We start from the raw sequence: 14476 nt of genomic DNA, 5'->3' as shown, positions 1-14476 counted from the left end.
TAGTGGACATGGTGGTAAAAAAGAAATTTGGCTCATGAATAAGTTAATAAGTTAAAACTTTAAATTATATAATTTCAATTTTAATAAAAAGTTAAGCTTATATAAACGGAAAAAAATGCAAAATTCAAGTAGATTTTAAAGTTAAAAAATATATACCTGTGGCATAAAGATGTGGCTCAGCAGCAGAGCACTTGCCTGGTATGTTTGATCTCCAGCAATATATATTGTTTATACATATATAAACATTTTTTTTTGCTGTTTTTTAGAGGCAGCTTCTGTGATTTCTCGGCTATAGCATGTTGTTGATTATTGTCTTCACCCATGAGGGACTCTTGACAGTACCTTAACCTTATGAGATTTTATTTTTAGTAGATTGCTCTGACAGGACTGTGGAGAATGATTTAGAAATGTGCCAGTATAGAAATGGAGCTCTGTTAAATGTGTGAACTCAGGTAGTATTGTGAGTTTGAAGAAGATGGGTAAGAAAAGACAAGATATAGATAAAAGGCAGAGGATTTACTAATGAGGGAAGGAAGAAAGAGGAAATGTCTAGAATAATGCCTCCCTACCAATTTTTCCTTTTTCTCCCATTCACAAGTGATTGGGTGTATACACATACACACACACACACACACACATACACAATTCCTTTTATACCCTATTTTTCATAACATTGTCATCTATCATATTATTTATTTATCTATAGATTTACTAAAATGTAAATTCCAAGAGGTTAAAGATTTTTGTCTTTGATTTTTTTTTTTTTGTTTCCTTTATTGTACCCTGCTTACTATGGGGTACACATTCAGAGAAAACTTGTTGCGTGAATGAATGAATGAATAATGCTTTCTTTTTTACCTCAGTTAATTCCAGGGGAGGAAGACAAAGTTTTGGAGACATAACATATCTTTTGTTCCAATCAGCCATCCACCTGGAAATGTCCACTAGACAATTGAATACCCAGTTATGACTTGGAAGAGAGGATTAATGATGGATCAAACTGGCAGCAGGACAGGTCAGTAAAAGATAAAGCATTTCTAGGACAATTATGCACCCCAGGAGTCTGAAGGGTCACTTTAAAATAACACTGACAGCATGTGTCCAATTTCGTCTTCCAAATTCTTACCTGATACAGCGATTATTCAGGTTAACATGGGTAAGAAATTGCATTTTCTACCCTACTGAAAGTGATCATTCTTTATTTTTTCTAGTGAATCTTTATACAGGGATTTACTTAATTGAGCTAGATGCACAGTGTCATTATTCGACTTTGCTGAGTTCTACCTGTTTTAATCTTATCAAATTGCTGATATTTGACTATTGTTCTTAATCTTAAAAAAATGCTAATTCCATATGTCTAATCTCATAAAATATGGGTAACATCATCCTCCCAATCTTCTCACCAGTATGTAAGGCAGTACCATAAGCACCTATAATTATACAGATGTATAGAGAAATGAAAAATCCTGTTATAATAATTCTGCCATTGTCTTTTATTCATGGAAGCCCATGAATTCATACTATTTTTGGAGACCTTGGAGTTGCTCTGGATCTGAGACAATCTGAGTCTCTACCCGCTTATCTGATGTACTTTTGGCAAGTCTTCTCAGCCTTAATCCTTCACCTGCTCACTCAGTAGCATGTAAAATGGCTTGAACAAAAATTGAGAGATTTAAATTTGTTTGAGGGAAGCTTTATAGGTAAATATACCAGGAAGAGGGAAATTATTGGCTTAAATTCAACCTTAGCTATAACTGCCTGATATCAGACCCATTCTAATAGTAGGTTTTCATCCTGAATGAAAGGATGCCTGAGATCTTGAAAGGTGCCAGACTTTTGAAGGGTCAGGATTGCCAAAAGTTTAGACGAATGCTCATTGAGGTACCATAGGGATCAGCCATGTTCCAATGTGAGGGACACATTTAGGGCTTCATCCTTATGTTTGATTGGTAGATTATGTTCCTACAAAATCTCTCAAGGATTCAAAGAATGTTTAGAAAATGAATTTCCTGTAGCATTCTATATATGGTTCATGAATTATGAATTTCTTTTGAAGGTTTCAGTTATATATAAATTTGCAGTGGAAAAAAAAAACAAGCATGATGAAATCAGCAACAAAACTTGCTTTGATCAGCTTTTTAAAAAATGTCCCCATTCACCTAACTAGCTAAAGCCTAAATTAAAAAAAAAAAAAAAAAAAAAAAAATCCCTTTGCAGGTAAATGGATAGAGTTGAAGACTATAATGCTAAGTGAAGTTAGCTAATCCCCCCCAAAACAAATGCTGAATGTTTTCCCTGATTTAAGGATGCTGATTCATAATGGGGGGGAGGGCATGGGAGGATGAGATGAACTCTAGATAGGTGTGGGAGGGGAAGGAAGGGGGAATGGTGGTAGGAAAGACTGTGGAATGAGATGGACATCATTACCCTAAGTACATGTATGAAGACATGAATGGTGTGAATACAACCAGAGATATGAAAAATTGTGCTCTATGTGTAATATGAATTATAATGCATTCCGCTGTTATATATAATGAATTAAAAATTTTAAAAATCCTTTAATTGCAAAATAAATATTCATATTGCTACTCCAAGTGTATGCTTCCAATTTCACAGCAGTAACACTATACTAGGATTAAGAAGTTATAAGTATCAAAGTTCCAAATGAACTAACTAAAATATGAAAATTAGGAACTACTATAGTTACATTTTTATTCTTATTTATTTATTTATCGTAGCGCTGAGAATAAAACCCATTGCCTTGCATATGCTAAATAAGCACTATACCAGCCCCATCCTCAAAGTTTTTTTGATGAAGAATATAAGAACAGGAACAAAATACTCAAATCAGTTTTTTGTTAAACTGTAACTTTATTTGGAGCAGGAGAATTTTCCTTACATAAAATTAACATTATTAAACACCTTAGGACAAACTATTCAAAAAATGACATTTTATTTCAGAATGATCTTGCTTCAGTGGTTTCTGCCCTCCAATCTTCTCATTATTATGAATGTTTGCTTTATAAATAAATATATTCTCAGTTACTCCATTGTAATCAACTCAGGTGACCAAACTGCTATCTGTATTGAGATAACAGATATATTTATTCAGGTCATTTTAAATTCACATTAGCACAGTGTCTTTAAGAAATCGATAATACAGATTAATGTGATATTTGCCCCCAGTTTGTCTCCTTGATGGTTTCCATGAGAAGGTCCTCACAATAAATTATATAAATGTACAGTACATTTGGTTGGAAATTGTAAAAATAATTCTAAAAACTAAGCACATATAGTAAACAAACAAGTTGCTACAGTATGCTTAAAATGATATAAAACAATTAGTATGTCAAACATTTTATTATAAACATATTGCTTTTGGCCATACACCGAGCTGAAGCACACAGTCTGCCTTTCTTTCCTCTCCCTCTTCTACATGGCACAATTGAATGGCTTGATGATGAAAGAAAGTGCTACTTCATACGAAAACCAGGTGCACATTAATTTCAACAGTACCTGTTTTTGCACTTAAAAATGAAACAATGATTTTGTTTGACTCACGTTGCCTTGATTGTATTCAATTTCATATAATTTCAGAAGATGACACAGTGTCACTTTTTTAGATCTATGTGGTCCTTTAGGCAAGCAATGTGTCCAAAAAAATTGTTTCAAGCTCAATTTTCTGCCTATGTAAATCCTACCATACTTGAGCTGGGTGAGGACTTGGTAATGAAAGGAATTTTAATATAAAATGAATAATCATGCCAAGAGTAGAATAGCTTTTATGGAAATGCAGTTTCCCTGTTGTGCTTGCTGTGCCCCTCAGCACACCACTGTCACCAAACCTTTGGACGTGGAACAAGAGCCACCCTGTACCATATCTGACATCCCGAAAGCTTTCTGACTGTAAATGAGGTATAGTCATTGGATAGGTACATAAGAACTCATCACTCCTGTTGATGTCTTGCTTTCATTTTATAATTCTATAGCAAATAAAAATATATGCAACAGGTAACATTTTATTTTCACTTAACAAAAAATGGTCCCTATTTCCTTTTATACTATATAGCTTGTATATACAATTTGTCCCTTACCTATTTGGGGGATAGCAAAGAATACTATATGGGATTTTGCTAGCTCTTTAAAGTTTATTTTTTCAGTAATCTAGTTTTCTCAACTGCACATCAGGTTTTTGACTTGCTAAACATGTTTAGCTTCCCAGGGGAAGGTGTTTGCTAGCAAACTAAGGAAAAGATAAAAGGAAGAAAATGAAGTATTCTCTGAAGGTGAACCTTATAAAAGTATTAGGAAAACAATTTTACAATGTGTAATAACCAGGTAACTAGGTTTTTCAATTTAAAATAAAGTACTGACCTTAACACAAGCTAGAATACAGAGAATATGGCATTGACAATCCATTAGTTTTTCTAAGGGGTAGGTATTTACAATTTAAAACCAGCTTTCCAGCAAGCTGGGTAAGGTTTCAGATTAATTTACCTTTTATATATAATACAAAGAGAAAAATAAATATTAACCTCACAGTAAAGGACTCATCTCTGAAAACACATTTTCTGTTGCTTTAGATAACAAGTTAAGAATATAATACAGAAATTAATTCAGCTTCAAGTTGTGCTTGCATATACATTTTCTGAAGCTTTGCCGCCAGCTTGTTAACAGGAAAATATTATCTGTCAAATTCACATCCATTATGTCCTTCTCTCATGGCCTTCACCATCATAGTGCTTGGTCAAGTACATTTCTGAGTCAGATTCTCCAAAGCATAAATTACTCCCTGATTTTAGGTTAGAGCCCTTTGGAAGTCATGATAATGTGTTCAGGCTGCCACATATCACTAATACACCAAGCAATCATTTGCCAACTTACTAGTTTGAACCATATGAAAGTATCTACATTCACTTAACCTACCAATCATTTTAACCTACCAATTAGATCACTTCATATGGTTCAGCTTGCTGTATCCTAGAACCTGGAACCAAAAGAGTACTTTGAGCCCTGGGAGAATGTGAAACGATAATGCTGTTGAGGTCACTATCGCATTCACTGGTGATGACTGTCCCTCTTGCCTCTGAGGTAACTGTGAGGGGAGGCAGAAGTGCTTACACTATACAGAGATGGATGGGAGTGGATCTTCTGTCTTTTTCTGTCTCCAAACTAGCTTTGTCATTTGCAAAACTGCTGTAAACATTCCTCTCAATGGAATAGCCTCTGTCCAACAAATAGAGTTCTCACTCTTGAAAGAAACTATGCAGGTTAGGAGTTCAAATGTGGCACACTATGGACACTAACATTAAGATAACCGTGGTTTCCTAGGTCAGTGGGACCCCTGCTCTAAATCTTTTCTCTTCCCCAAATTGTCCTGAGAATTTGGATAGGATAGATTATTTATGAGCTGCTCCTAACCATGTCTAGAGAACTGAGCTGAATGCAAGATTCCATCTCAGTTATTACAATAAAAATTTTTCTGTTGCTTTGAAACTTGGTATTTTTGATCATGCATCTTGGCAAGGGCATATAAGTTTAATTGACTGTGCTGTGTGAATCCCTTTATGTTGAAAACCATTTGACCCCAAAAGCTGCCCTTTTATATATCTACAATTTGTGTATGTGTGTATACATATATACAATTTGATTTCAAAAATGGAAGAAAATAGAATGTGATGGCTTAGTATGATTCATTTGGATATCTGCAATCACATTAAAGGGTGTTGTAGAAATTTCCAAAAAAATTTTATGTAGAGTTCTTTGTTCTGGGGAACAAAAATAAAACAAAATGAATTATAACCGTGGTATGAAAAAAAATCAAACCGATGACAGGATATTAAGAAAAGCAAAGGATCACTTTCCTAAGGTCAGTCCAAGAAAGCCTGAAGCACCTAACAAGCCATATTTAAATGTAATCACTTCACAATACTCGCACGTATGGAGTAGATAACCCTTAAGTCATAGCCTTAAAATTGCACCCCTATTGCAATACTGCATCAATAGTATTACATTTTTCAAAATCTGTATAAAATATTACCTGGAACCCCAAAGGAAAAACACTTAATCTTTAAAAAGGTCATTACAAAGTTGAACTGTATAAAATGCTAAAACATAACCCATATGTACAAAATGCTGTTGTTTAAGAAAATAATGGGACCCAGTTTTAGAATAAAATAATTTTATACAAAAAAGGTACTGCATTCAAATCAATGTTAAAAAAAACTTTAAAAAAGAATATTGAAATGTCTTAGTTCAGAAGAATAAAGTGTTGGTTTGCCTTTGTATCATCAACATGTCTCTTGTGGGTGGAACACAGTCAGTCTAGGGAAAGTGTCCTGCTCTCCCAGACCAAGGGCCTGGTTGCTGAGACAGTCATCGCCGAGATGGGTACTTGGAAGCCCAGTCTGTCCGGCCATGCACTGGTTGGGCGGCTGGAGGCCGTGGGATCAACCCCGGATTGCTTCTAGGCTGGGTGTGGAAAAAAGGTCGCCCAGGATGTGGTCTCATAGCCTTCAGGGAAGAATAACCTGCAATGGAAGAGAAAGGCTGGTCTGATGATAAAAGACACAAACAATCAAAGCACAGATAAATGTCTCAGGGTAACAAAAATGTCAGAAAATGAGAAATTCAAAAAGAGCATTTGTCTTTTTCTCTAGTCTTCCCTTTCTCAGTTAAGTAGAGTTGTCAAGCCAAAAGTACAGATGTCAATCTTGACTCCTTTCTTTTTCTCAGATCCCACTTACCACTTTTACCAAATCAACTATTGATACAATGGCCTAAACTAGCATCATTTCCTGCCTGGATAACTAGAAAAGACTCCTGTTCCCAACCCTCTTCTTACTTATTCAAATGACAACCAGAAGCCTGAGCAAGACTGTGAAGATGGTGGTCAGATAATGTTACTCTGCTCAAAAGCCTCAGGTGGCTCCCTTGTCCTTCAGTCAGTGAAAACATGCTTACAGAGAGTGAGTGGCTTGCCCCAGGGCCTCATACCCTTGGGCCTCTCAGTCACCCTTGTCCTCCTCTTGCTACTTTTTCACTCATGCTCCTCTTGCACTCTGACCTCCTTGCTAGTCCTTGAGTTTGCCAGGCACGTTCTGCTTCAAAGCCTGTGCACTCAAGAATTCCATGTCTGCAACAGTCTTACCCATTTTGCATGCTTGTTCATGCTTCCTTCAGATCTTTACTCAATAACTCCTTTGCACCAAGATCTTCTTTGGCTCCTTTGCCTAAAACTGCAATCTGCACCCCACACTCCCACCTCCACCATCCCTACACTTCCTGCCTGTTTTATTTTTTCCTGAGTACTTATGAGAATCTGACTTACTACATGTTGTACTTATTCAACTCACTCATTGTCTGCAAGTTCTCCCAGGGCCAGGAGTTCTAGCACATTCTAGCTCATTTCAGGGTTACAACAGGACTAGCACAAAGCAATTGTTCAGTTAATTATTGAATCAATTTATAAATAATTCGAGGTAGAACCTACCTGGGGAAGGATCTGGAATAGATGCTAGGTGTACCCTCTGCATAGCAGAACCGATTTCTTTTTTCAGGAAGGAAGGGATATAATTTCCAGTCAGTCCACTAGAACTTGTAGAGCTGGAACCAACTAATTTACAAAAGCAAAAGCTTGTTACTACAAAGGCATATTCATATGACACCAACAGAGTTAAAGGACAGCTGTGCAGAACAATAAAGAATTAAAATTTTACTTTTAGGGGTTAAAAAAAAAGCATGATGAAAACAGTGAATTCTGAATTGAGCATTCCACCATGCCACACTCTCAGGAAGGTAAGGAGGGGCAAAGACAGTGCTGCTCCCATAGCTGGCAACCAAGTAGGGGGTTGCTTGTTAAATGAAAAAAGGATTATTTGAAGCCAGGCACACACCTATAATCCCAGATACTTGGGAGGCTGAGGTAGGAGGATAGAAAGTTTGAAACCAGCATGGGTAACTTAAGTGAGACTCTGTCTCAGAATAAAAAATAAAAAGGACTGGGGATGTAGTTAAGTGGTAAGTGGGTTGAATCCCCAGTATCAGAAAAAGAAACAAGAAAGAGAAATGATATGTAACATATTCCTTTGTTTTTTGTAAAAGTAAGCTTAGCCTGTTCTGAAATTTGCTTTTTCCACTCATATAGTATCCTTCCATGTCAGTATATAAATTCAAAATTACAGCTTAACATAACTAAGTTAACCATTTGCTTCCTGAGCAACACAAAGATTGTCTTAATTATTTAGGTATTATAAATAATTAAACACTAAATACTCTTACTGATAATCAGGAAATTACTCCTTAATAAAAATATGAATTACATTTGTCATTGATGTCATTTCCATGTAAATGTGTTAAGGGCAGGGACTATGTGCTTCTCATTTTTGTGTTCCAGTAGGTTAATGATATAACTTGTATATAGCAATAATCAATTACTATTGGGTGGGTGAATATCTATAATGTTTATTATTAGGGCTTAAAGGTACACAAAGAATGATAAAAAATGTTATTCCTGGCCATTACATGAACAGAAGTTCCATCCCTGGGGAGGAGTTAATAAGTGGTGCAGTTGCTCTGTCTGTATAACATGGAAGGCTCTCAGCCATTGCCTAGGGCAGAATGGGAAAATGGCCTGGAATGCATGTGTGAGGAACTATGCTGTCAGCTGGAGCACATTTTGCGGTTCTGGTGAATAAGAAAGATATGAAGAAAACCAAGAAGAGAATTTGAAGAAATAACAAAAGGGGAAAAAAGTAGAATCAACACACAAAAAAGATGATGAACCCCATCAGTAAACAAGACATGCAAGTTTAAACCACAGTAAGATACCATTTCACATTCATCAGATTTAGCACAAATTTTAGATTTGACAGTACCAAGTAGCATCAAGGATGAAGTGCAACTCCATTACCCTGCTGGAGAGCAATTTGGCAATATCTGTAAAGCCAAAGATAAGTATACCTAAAGAGTTTATTCCAGCAGAGAAACCCTTGCATACGTGCACAAAATAGGATACAATACTGTTCATTTCAGCACTCCTTCTAATAGTAAAAACTGTAAACAACTTACATGTTTGTCAAGAAGAGAAAGAATAAATAATGATCTAGTATAATAAGTTATAGTATTATACAGTCATATAATCTACAATGATATACACATATATGTACATATATAATTGCTACACACACATTTATTAAAATGATTGAAGTGGTGAGCCAGGATTGTGTTCATTTAAACTTGAAAACATGTGAAACATATGAATCTCACACTTTTTTTTTTTTAATGTACAGGAATAATAAACACCTAAATCAGGCTGGTGTGAGGCAGTCTGAATGGAGGAGGGAAAGACCTAGCCACTGGGCTTCAGGTATATGCTAAATTTGACTTCTTTAACCAGGTGGTGGGTACATGGGTATTGATATATTATCTTCTACTTTTTTGTGTGTGCTCCTTAAAAATAAAGGAACCCTAATGGGTAAAAGTGGGGAAAGTGAACTCCAGATGTTTATTTGGCCATACTGCAGGGGAAACAGCACGTGGCAGGGGAAACACAACATGGCAAACAGGTCTACTGAGAATGGGGTCAGTCAATTTGAAAGACTCATTTAACAGAAAAAAATGGGGACGGCTTTCTCAACAGTCCACCTTCCAACCAGCAGGGATGCTGATGTCCTAGGCCTAAGGCTGGGTCATCAACAAAGTACCATCGGGAACAAGGAAAATGGCCCCATGCTCAACATCTACCTCAGAAGGCCGCTGCCCACAGTACACCAGGCCTCACTCCATAGCTATCCTCGAGGGCAGACCCCCATGGGGGCTGGCTGAGCCCCATGGTATGCTGCCAAGAAAGGGAGAAGAGGGAAGGGTTGGAAAAAAGGTCCACGTCCCTATACAAAAGAGGCCTTGTCCCATCTCTCTCTATACCCACTTAGCCACATACGGAGAATCTGCTTTTTGTCATTTAGGGATTAGTAACCGGTACTCACCTGAATTTATTTTGCTGATTACTGATACTGTCCCTGAAGACTTTCCAGACAAACCAGAACTGGACCATGGGTTAGATGGAATAAAGTCTTTGCCTGGATTTGGGAGCATGCCATTTCTTATATTTATTCCTAATAGAGAAGAAATGGTTTTATAAAGCAAAATACAACAGACAAAATGGATAAAGTAACTATAATACATTTATACTATGGAATATTATTCATCCCTAAAAGAGAATGAGATTTTACCATTTGCTACAACATGGATGAGCCTGGAGGGCATTATGCTAAATGCAATAAGCCAGAAAGAAAAAATAATGCATGATCTCACTTATATGTGGGATCTACCAAAAAAAAAAAATATGCAGAGACCACACATAGTAGTTCCCAGGGGTGGTAGCTTCCAGGGGTGGAATAAGGAGAAAAAATAGGGAGATGATGTAGGTCATATACAGCAGATATGTAGGATGAACAAGTCTAAAGATCTAATGTGCAACATGAGGACCATAGGTAATAAAATTGTACAGCACACGGGATTTGTACTAATGAGTAGAATCTAGCTTTTCTTGCCACTGGGGGAAAAAAGCTAATGACATGAGATGCTGGGTGTTAATTTGCCACTTCGTACTAGATACATGTAACATCATGTCACATGCCTTATTTATACACAATGCAGTTTATTTAAAATGCAAAATACACATTTAATCTTGTACTGGACATCACAAATGAAACTGAACCCAACTGATCAAAAACTACCTATGGTGCAAAATCAAAGCAAAATCTGACTGATGATATCATCTAACAGAGGGCAAAGGAGGTTAGTATGTGTCTGATTTTTGGGTAGCCTGAGAAAGATCTCTTGTCCCTTGTCTTGACCTTCTGGCACTGTCCTGGCTTCAGTGGTCCTGGGCAGTCTAATCTTCCCCCTTTCCAGACAACTTCATTTTTGTCACCTGTCCAGGTTCTCTTCCTTCCTCTTCCCCATCCCCACACCCCAGCTCTGCAACCTGCTGCTCTCCTCTTTCTTTGTCCTCTGAGGTTTCATCTTCTTACCTCTCCTGGACCATTCTCACTGTCACATGCTAATGATGTTGGTTTGCACCACCAACTCTCACAAACTCTGGTCCCTCACATCCAAAGCCTCCCAAAACAAGCTGACTTGACTTTGACCTTGATCAATTTGATCTCAAGACTCATTCCTCTCCCCCTAAGTTTAGAGGTGGTCCCACTTATGTCAGACACTGCAACTATTTCAAAACTGAAAGTCTAAATACCTCTTTTATCCTTCTCCTGCTGCCCCACAGCCAAAAATAAACAACTCTCCAATTCACTCCTTGATCTTTTTGCCTGTGGTTACTGTGGTTCCCTCATGCCTGGACCCCTCTACACCCATCATCTGATCTCTTCTCCCAGGTCATCCTGGGAACTGTCAGGCCAGTCCTCTAGAACACAATGTCAATACCTATGAAGTCTGATAGTATTTGCCCTTTTCTTAATCCAACAGTGAAAACTTGAATGTACAGGGGGACCCAATGTACCCACCCCATCTCTTCCCCGATGACTGTACCTCCAGCTCAGGCTACCACTTCCCTTGTCTAGGTAACAGCTGTGGCTTGCAGGCCCTCACCCACTCAGTGCACAGATGTATAAAAACCCAATTAACTCTTCCAGTTAACACCCTTCAAGCTTTCCCATTGCTGATGAAATGAACCCAAATTTCTTCCAAGGCCCCCCAAAATGTCTCACACTCTACACTACATGGCCTCCTCTCTTGCCATGCTCTGGCACACTGGCCTCTGCTATTTCTCTCACACATTAATCCTTCTCCTGCCTCGAGGCCTTGTGCTGCTATTTCTGCTGCCCCACATTTTCTTTCTGTATATTTGGTTCTTTCTCCTTCTTTGGGGGCCCAGCTAAGAGCCACTTGCTCGGAGAGGCCTTTCCTGACCACTTTATTACTATCTGATTATTGCTTGTCTCTGCACCAAAGTCTCTCTTCTCCACTAGGATCCAAGCTGCACATGCCTGAGGGCTTTGTCTGCAGGCTGCTGTGTGAAGCCACTGTGGAGACTCTGATGAGAAGGAGCTCCATGGGGTTGTGCATCCTAGGGGCCCTGCTTGGCTGTTTTGTTCATGGTAATATTCCCAGTGCTTAGCATACAGTAGATGTTCAATACATAGTTACTAATTTAATGAATTTGTTAGTTTAGAACATGAAGAATCTAGAGAGAGGTTCAGGTACTCACCAAACCTAAGCCCTCTGCCAAAGGGTGTTACTAAGCTCCTCTCACGGCTTCCTGACTGGCAATTTCTCCTAAACCTGACCTGATAGAAAGCTTCAGATGTGTTTCTTAGTTCTTGGCAATTCCTCCCTCCTCTGAGGCTGAACCTAGTTTCCTATATTTCTTCCAAATATTTCCAAATTTCTTACCTCAGGTGACTATACAAGGTAAAAATGTGAGAACCAGGACTCAGCAAATATTTCTATGATTTTACTACCAATTCTGGCAGAGGTCAGTGTGCCCAGGGCATAGCAAAAAATGAGGCTATAGTTGGTACCATGAGGCATCTTTTGACCTGGTAAAAAAATTGGATTTCAATTTTCATGAGCAATGGGAAGCTGTTGAAGGGTTTTAAATAGAGAAGTAACAAGATATTATTATCTATATTCGTGTACTGAGTTGGTACAAGAACCAATTTGGAAGAACTTGCCTCCCAAAACAGAATCTTTCTGAATATATGATTCCAAGGACAAGATTTCTTGTCACTGATCAAAGTAAAGGAAAGTCACTTATGTTACCAGGCAAGTATCGAGAGTGCTTCAAGTAGTGCTGTTTGGCTGCAGATCTCAGAGTTGGTGTGTCTCGCCTCTGATAAGAAGTCTGGATGGGGGCACTATTTCCTGTACCCACAGGCTCAGAGGGCTTCAGGTCCAAAACACTCTCAAATCTGAATAAAAAAAAAACATGGTTTAAATCATAGAGAGAATGAGTGTGTGTGTGTGTGTGTGTGTGAGAGAGAGAGAGAGAGAGAGAGAGAGAGAGAGAGAATGAACATCATCTGACAGGTACAGAGAATCAGAGAGTGAGAGCGAGAGTGAGAGCGAGTGAGAGAGAGAATGAACATCATCTGACAGGTATAGATAATCACAAATCCCAGATTCACTCTGTTCACAGGTATAAGCAGCACACTTGCCTGCAAAGAGCATCATCACTCTGTCTTTTCTTGTTTTTCAGGTCAATCCTGGTGAAGGATGGACTGAAATCCAAGTCGTCCAACTCAGCCCAGTCATCAGAATCCTTTGTTGACCTGGATATGAGACCCCATCTTCTCCTACTCTTTGGCTTGATCTCACCATTTTTGTGTTCCAGGCCAGCCAGGATTTTCTGTGCATACAAGGATGGGGGAGGAAAAAAGCAATACTGGCATTAATGGAGTTCAACCAGGAATAATTCCTACCGTGAACTTCTTTTGTAATGAAAAGCAGGATCCTGAAGCACAGCATTCTTCAATATTCACTGCTTATTTGAAAGGACACTTGTGGAATATACATTCCCAGACCTCCTGTCTCTCACCTACTCTGACAGATTTCATTGGTTGCCAGCCATTGAGTGCACTAAGCTATGTAACACAAGGTTTTAAAAAAGGAATCTTACAATTCTTCTTACACACTTGGAAGATGGCTGGATTCTCATTTGGGCCTCATCCCTGAGAGTTACTATGATTTCTGCTGTTACCATAGAGACGTAAGAGATTATAGCTAAGGTGTCAGCCATCCTGCTCTTTTATAGAAAATAGTGCCAACAATGCCTGCTTTGCTTTCTCAGTAGATCTGGACACTATCTTTGACTATAAAATAGCTACCACAGCAAATTTCCAAATAGGCACCACTACCAAATCATGGGCTAGGGTAAAGTGAGCAACATACCAACCCTGCCACCTCTGGCAGCATCCACATTTTGCTGGTTGGGAGCCCACACTCAGTGAATACTAGTTGACAGAAAGGTACCTCTTTCGCATGAAAGTTTTAGACTCTTCAGATAGTATTACAAAGCTAACGATAACTACAATCCCTTGTCAGGTTATCATTCTACTGAATCTAACACTCATTGTTTCCTTTTGAAAACCAGCCCAAGAAAAGAAAGATCTGGGCTCAATTAATAGCTCAGCATTAACAGTATCCATTTATACCAGTAATACGAATAGCAACCAGGAGGTATCTTATGGGTTTTTTTTGTTGTTATTGTTGTTTTTTTTTTTTTTTTTTTTTTTTTTGGTACTGGGGATTAAACCCATCAGCACTTTGTCACTGAGCTACATCCTCAACCCTTTTTATTTTTTATTTTGAGACAGGGTCTCATTAAGTTGCTTAGGCTGGCCTTGAACTTGTGATCCTACTGCTTCAGCCTCCTGAGTTGCTGGGATTACAGGCATGCACCACTGTGCCTCGCTGTGATTTTTGAAACATCTTCACAAGCTTCATGACCTTTGAT

The 14476-nt window shown here is 38.2% G+C and overlaps 1 protein-coding gene across 1 annotated transcript in view; it reads right to left on the bottom strand.

The window, feature by feature from the left end:
* Positions 1–4751: 4751 nt before the first annotated feature.
* Positions 4752–14476, bottom strand: part of Cilk1 (ciliogenesis associated kinase 1) — a 35357-nt gene continuing 25632 nt past the window's right edge. The window contains exons 9-13 of the mRNA XM_027938237.2: positions 13179–13369; positions 12784–12932; positions 9987–10115; positions 7493–7615; positions 4752–6530 (exon numbers count right to left, since the gene is read on the bottom strand). Of these exons, the coding sequence (XP_027794038.1) occupies positions 6376–6530; positions 7493–7615; positions 9987–10115; positions 12784–12932; positions 13179–13369 (747 nt within the window). The 3' untranslated portion in view covers positions 4752–6375. The remainder of the gene's footprint in view (positions 6531–7492; positions 7616–9986; positions 10116–12783; positions 12933–13178; positions 13370–14476) is intronic.

The sequence above is a fragment of the Marmota flaviventris genome, chromosome 6 (genome assembly GCF_047511675.1).
Source record: "Marmota flaviventris isolate mMarFla1 chromosome 6, mMarFla1.hap1, whole genome shotgun sequence".
NCBI lineage: Eukaryota > Metazoa > Chordata > Mammalia > Rodentia > Sciuridae > Marmota > Marmota flaviventris.
The sequence above is the reverse complement of the archived record's forward strand: the minus strand, read 5'-3'. Positions and strand labels throughout refer to the sequence as shown.